The sequence below is a fragment of the Trematomus bernacchii genome, unplaced genomic scaffold (genome assembly GCF_902827165.1).
Source record: "Trematomus bernacchii unplaced genomic scaffold, fTreBer1.1, whole genome shotgun sequence".
NCBI lineage: Eukaryota > Metazoa > Chordata > Actinopteri > Perciformes > Nototheniidae > Trematomus > Trematomus bernacchii.
Window position 1 is genome coordinate 3,018,393 of NW_022987593.1, and position 6,767 is coordinate 3,025,159.

At 41.5% G+C, this 6,767-nt stretch overlaps 1 protein-coding gene across 2 annotated transcripts in view; it reads left to right on the plus strand.

Moving 5' to 3' along the window:
* The window catches only part of LOC117481586 (alpha-1,6-mannosylglycoprotein 6-beta-N-acetylglucosaminyltransferase B-like), a 101,326-nt gene extending 95,353 nt beyond the window's left edge, over positions 1-5,973 (plus strand). For both annotated transcript variants that reach the window (XM_034129321.1, XM_034129322.1), the window contains exons 16-18: positions 2,202-2,276; positions 3,468-3,751; positions 4,979-5,973. In XM_034129321.1, coding sequence (XP_033985212.1) covers positions 2,202-2,276; positions 3,468-3,751; positions 4,979-5,177 — 558 coding nt within the window. In that variant the 3' untranslated portion in view covers positions 5,178-5,973. The remainder of the gene's footprint in view (positions 1-2,201; positions 2,277-3,467; positions 3,752-4,978) is intronic.
* The last annotated feature ends 794 nt before the right edge of the window (positions 5,974-6,767 follow it).

The window sequence follows — 6,767 nt, forward strand, 5'->3', positions numbered from 1 at the left end:
TTCTTTCTGAATCACGATTATGAATCTTAGAGATTAAATGTACATACATGTTTGTTCTGTTTTCTATGTGTTTTGTTGTTTGATAAAGCATTTTTAAAACTTTGATACTTTGCCACAGTGTAACTTTCCGGGTGACCAGGATGTAGATAGCAGTCTGATATTGCTGAACTTCAACACAAGGAGATGTGTGCAGACAGAGAGTATAAGGATAGTAGGAACTAGCAAGAGTGAGACAGAGATTTAACTGGGCAGATGTAATCTTTCCGGAATGCACAACAAAGTGGGATAGATAGAGAGATGAACATACAGACAGAGAAAGAGGGAGTTTGAGGCCGAGACTAAATGCCTTCATTTTTCTGTTCGGTTTGGAACACACAGACTTATCCTTTTATATCTAAAAACTAAGCATGTTTATAATAGATTTCAGGTGCACAAGTGTATGAAATTGACATTTAGAATGAGAGATTAAGCAGAGGATCACTGTTCTTTACATGGCTTTAATTGCCTGGAGCAAGCATTGCCTGAGGCACTTCGCCCACGCAGTGATACTGCACCGAACGTCTTGTCTGTGTTGTTGAACAAGATACAGTTCAGCAGCCTCGGCTGACTGCTCTGTCTCCGTCTGCACTGTCAGACCGCTGAGAGGGAGCTGATAGACCCCTTCACCCTTCACTGGACGCACAATGCCCCAGCACAAACACACACACACACACACACAGTCAGATAATATTTTTCCTGCATATACCAAAATGCAAACCCTAAGCACAATTGGAGAGACAATGAAGTTGCACAAATCAGGCATATCGGCACACAGAGCCTTACCAACCGTTACAGTGTGTGTGTGTGTGTGTGTGTGTGTGTGTGTGTGTGTGTGTGTGTGTGTGTGTGTGTGTGTGTGTGTGTGTGTGTGTGTGTGTGTGTGTGTGTGTGTGTGTGTGTGTGTGTGTGTGTGTGTGTGTGTGTGTGGTATAGGATCACGTTCAGTCATGCAGGACAAAGCAATCTCTGGCTGGCTGACAAGTCCTCATGTTCCAATAAATCCGTCCTTCATCACTTTCTTCCTTTTTCTTCCTTCTTTCTCAACCCTTGTTTTTGTAATCCCCTTTCCTCCCTCTATCCCTCCGTTCCGCCTCTATTTCTGTCCTTCAGTCTTTTTTTCATTTGGAGTACTTTATATACATTTGGCCAAATTACAACCTAAGATTCCATGCTGTATTTTAATTGGTGTTTGCATTTAAAAGACGTAGACCACATGTTATGAGAAAACAGACATTTCTTTAGCTTTGGAAACATTTCTGTCTTTCACAAGCGAATTAAATGTCCGTTCCTGTAAAGTCAAGAGAGGTGATAGAAAAGAAAAGGAGGAACTCTGTTAAAATAGATATTTGTTCTGCTTGTGTTTGTGTCCCTCCTGTGCACGTGTTTAAATGTCAGCTCACAAAGTAGATTAATATAAGGCTTTGTTCGGATTTGCAGTGCTCGTAACTTTTTTAAATTGCATCATACCATACTTGCTTCTCAAGGATTTGCAGTTGAAATGGGCCACGTCTGATTTCACACATGGATAAACATCAGGCTGCTTTGATTTCTGTTTGCAAATGCAATTTAGCGAGTCATGTATCATTTACAGAGGCAGGTCTTTTGCATTAGGGTGAAGTATTTTCAATTTTTAACACTTTCGTAACAACTGCTTTCAAGTCAATCATGATTTAATTGACATTTTTATGTGTGGCTGATTTCCAATCAGGATATCAACTATATAAAGCAGTGTTTTTTAGCTAATTCAATTTGTAATCATCCGGGTTGGACCCATTTTACATTCATCCAGTATAGTTGCAGTCAGTTTGTCAGTTTGTATTGAACTGGTATCAGCCAGAAACATAAAAGAATAAATATTATGTATATACAAAGCTCATCTCTAATTAGGCCAATCAAAAATGGCGCTTAGTTATACAACTGGCACATCACAGCAGGGGATGATCTATTGGTATGCAAATACAGCCTAATGAATTTCCAAGCAGTGACACACTGTGATTAGGCCTCGCAGAATTCTGACAATGGAAACATTCATCTGCTGAAATCAACAAGGAGAAGAGACGATTTATTGCAATTAGTATGAACAATGAAGTGGCAGCAGCAAGAAGTACATTTTGATATATGCAGAATATGGAAATAATAATGTGCTTGTGTGTCATTTTCAGGTTGAGCCGTATCTGCCTTATGAGTACACGTGTGAGGGGATGCTGGAGAGAGTACATGCCTACATTCAGCATCAGGTGAGGCTCTGTCCACATCAAGTAAAAACACACGATGCGCTGAATGAAAACACACACATCCAGAGATTCTCTCTTTTACCGTCGTCCTCCCTCTCTCTCATACACACACTCATTTCACCAACTCCCCACTCCGCTCAATATTTCATCACTGTGTGCATTCAACATCCAGTGTGTGTGTTGTGATTAATCTACATGCTAACTCTCATTTCAAACCACATATCTGCCCTGCAGCTCTAAAGCTGGAGATCTCCTGACACTAATGAGGAGGGATGAGTAAGGAGAAAGAGCATAAGAGTGGGCATGATGATGATGGAGGACTGGGATGAAGGAAATACTTTTTAATAATCCCACACTAGATGTCAGACAAACAGCAGAGGTGCCTCTCAACAAACTTAGTCTGCTCGACTGGCAGCCGGTTTGGAAACTGCTACTTCAGCATTCATAATGTCAAAACACAGGAGAGCCACGCTAAATTACATTCAGCAATTAACCTTTTTTGTGTTTTTATTACACATACTTTTACCGCATTAATGAAAATGTATTTGTCAGCACATAATTATTGATTAGTAATAATGATTGGTGGCATGCTTTAGTAGCTAAGGCTGGATAACAGTACAGTAGAACTCTTTGAATTGGCCCTTTGTTGAAGGGGGTTTAAATATACCTTCCCTTTCCTTGCGTTTATGTTGTTCACAAATTAAATATGTATTGTGGTAAAATGGTCATGTTAACACAGTGCAGGCATCGCCTATGAAGTGACAGTGGCTCAGTGAACTTGCACTGGTTGTCATATTAGTTGACAGGAGTTAAACTTTATTCCAGCTTGGTATGAACATGGCAACTGAAACCAAACACACTCTTTTGTTACTGTCCTTTTACTGGCAGTAAAGAAATCCCTAAAGAGCTTTCAATGTAGGTGATGGGGGACACAATCTGCAGTCCTTGCTTCATGTAACAATTCATAAGTTAAGGTGAAGCTGACATGCCTTTTCAAAAGTCTAAATTAGTTAAAACGTGGACATCTTTTAAAGTGCATCTTTTTAATACCATTTGCCCTCTTTTGGTGTTCTTTTAGTGATGGCCCACATACAGCCCAAAATATTCTAAATTGGGCAGGTCCACTAAAAACTCAATTTGGATTGACAATAACATAATTGCGTTAACTAAAGTTACAATGTTTGTCACCTCCAGGACTTCTGTTCCCTCGAGCCTCCCTTTGTTCCAACCAACCTCTCCAGACCGGGGTCTGCTGGTGGCAGCAGGGTCCCAGTACCTCTGTTTGTGCCCCTGCCCAACTCCACAGCGCTCGGCTGGGCCTCCAACGTGACGGCGCCCGCTGCCTGGCCCCCTCTCAGCTCCCTCCGGCTACTCGTGTCTCAGGAGGGCCAGTCCTGTGTGGAGACGTGCCGTTCAGAGGGGTTCATCTGTGAGCCCGCTCACTTCCGCTTCATCAACAACAAGGAGGCCCTGCGCAGGTAAGTCAGGCTGAAGTCCATCCAACCTAATTTTGGTAGAGACTTTAGTCCCAACAAGTAGATTTCTATTCCATTTGCAACATCAAAAAAGACAATTGCTTAAGACATGACATTATAATCACTGACTCTTTAATTGACACTGCATTTAATTGTAGGATTGTTACACCACACACCAACTAACCCTGAGAGGGATTTCTGAGGCAAAACAGAGATTTGTTCAATGTGACCCGTGTCCTTGCTTGCACGTTCTGGCAGAAATGCAACAGCACTGAGAGATGTTCAAATAAAAGCGCTGTATGCTTGATAAAGAGACGCTGTGTTTAGCAAACAATGAAAAAAGGAGCTTGCTTTCAGACACAATTTGGACGCAGGCCCTAAAATACATCATGCCTGATACTATTTGATGCAGTAACATCTCCTCACTCACAGTCTTTGGACTTCTGCGCACACAATTATTATTATCGTATGTCATCTCATCACAAGTGTTCTCAAAAGAACAACATATCTGTGTTTAAAAACTCCTGGTGCTTACTCTTCATCCACACAAAGTAATACAATCCAAGCCTACTCTGTTTTTCTGGATGGATAACTTCTTATAATAGTTGACACTTAGAACAGGGGCGGCTGAATCTCACAAGGTGTTTGTTTAGTTTACTGTACCAGCTCCAGGCAGTTGAACCAAAACTAAAGTTTTTCTGAGAGAAAGCCTGCTGGAGTTTCAGTCTCTCCTCCAAACATTTTTCTACTGACTGCTTCAGATCTGGCTCTCCTTCTTTGTTCGTTTCATCTTCCAAGTATCTTTCGTGTTTACTTATTTTCTGCCTGTCTCTTTTTACAGTGCCTCTCTCCTTTTGTTTTTGTTCTGTTACTCCTCCTTGTTGCTGAGGTCTGTTCTCTGACACAAGTTATCTTTCTCACACTGAAATATCAGTATCAATGTATTTTTTTCTAAACACATTGTCAATTCTCTCCTAAATATTGTCTTTCTCTTTTGAATCGGCGTCTGTAGTGAGATGAAAGTGATGACATTTCTCCTCTTCCTGTCTGATTCTTCCATTTCTTTTGAGGTTTTGCCAGTTCCGCTTTCCTGTTTCTTGTCTCAAATAAGAAAAACTTTTATTACTCACATTTTCTAAATTCTAAGAACAAGCCCGAACATTCATTGTCATTAGACCCAGTGAACTGTTTTCAAAGGTTTATACAGACTCCTCTGTTCCCCCCCCTCAGGTTGGAGGTGCAGTGTGATGTGGTGGACTCCGAGGTCAACCACATCCTCCCAGCCTTCTCGGTGTTGCGGCGGGAGTGCGGCCTCCAGCGGGAACCCCTCCTCTTCAGCTGTGCAGGATATTCCCCCAAATTCAGACGTCTTTGCCCCTGCAGGGACTTCCGCCGCGGTCAGGTGGCGCTGTGCAGAGACTGTCTATAAGGACAGGACAGGTGAAGGACAGACATAAAAGAATAAGACACAGGGGGTGTGAAAGGGAAGGCACCCACAGGCCAGAACAGGTGTAGAGCTGTGACAATGAAACAGTAAATGTGGGATAATGCATGGAATTGAAAAGCTAAAGGTAGGCCGGAATAGCCGCCATGTTGTAAGTGAGGATTTTGGATGACTGTAGTTGTTATAACAGCTGTTAACTGGCTGGAGATAGAAAAGGCAGCAAGATTTCATGGAACAGGGCTCCAATTATACCTGGTGTCATAACAACCAGGGGTCAAGGCCTGGTTACCATTCACCATGCCAACGAACATTCCTCCCGACTACAGGTCCAGTTTTTACATGAAGTTGACCGGTGATATGATAAACAAATATGCACTTGAAGAAGCGCGTGTGTGTGCAGAGAAATTCAGTGTAGGGATTTTAGTGCCATTCCATGACAGAGTCTTCAAATATCTTGGACTGGAGAAGCCAACCCTCGGGTCAATATCCAATCTCCTCTCTGCACTTGGACAAAGGATGATGGACAACCGGGTTATCTCCCTCGCTTTTCCTCCCGTCCTCCAATGATGGACAGAGTAATTTATCAGACTGAACCCCAAGTCCGAGCCAACATCGGTCAATGCAATCATCTCCTGTCGCAAAAGGAAAAGCACGAGGAGGACAGAGGACAAAAATAAAGGGTACACGATTATTTTTCAATAAATAAGCCTTAAGAGCTCTCAATGAGATTTTTAAAGAGTCCTTTGGGCTTCAAGGTGGAAGGAATATCATCAAATAAAAAAAATAAGAACAGATCAAAGTGTTGAACTGGGTTTTTTATATTGCTGCATGGTGTTGTTCCTCTATTAATGCTCCCCCACCAATCTGAATCCGCCATTCATATTAATCTCCATTTCCATTAACCCAACTGTAGGTAGAGATATTTTATTTAATTGTTATTTTCAAATGGAGGGGACAGCCTGCACATGCTGAAGCTGTCAATAAGAAGTGAGAGAGCAAGGGACAGGGGGCAGAGGAACAAATCAGATTTGTGAACTACTTTTCAAGATTTTAAATGTTTTTCTTAACAGGCTATCTGGTGGCATTGCGGAAAAACTGAAAATCCAATGTAAAGATAAAACAGCAGCTTTATAACGTTCAGCACCATTAACAGTAATCTATTTCACAATAACTGCTAGAATAATTGACCCCATGCTAAGCCCCTTTTCACCACATGTTTAAAAAACCTCCACTTTAGTTGTATTTTCCCCTGTGTAATCAAAGACCATTTTCATTAGAAGAAAAACAAGGGATTTACGGCCGCGGGTGTGTGTGCTGTGTGTTTGTGTTTGTGTGTTAGATAAAAAAACAGAGCAGCTATTGTTCTGAATCCCAGTGCCTAAAGTATAATTAAATGAATAATAAATCACAAGTGTGAATGCCAAAGTAGATTCATCAAATCCTCATTGACCTGCACCAGCATGGGAGAATAATTGTCACCCCATTCACCAGCGCTCTGTGATTTCAATTTAAAACCAGAGGCATTTCAAATTGGAATGAATACTTTTCATTTCTGCAATTCATCCATCTTCTTGA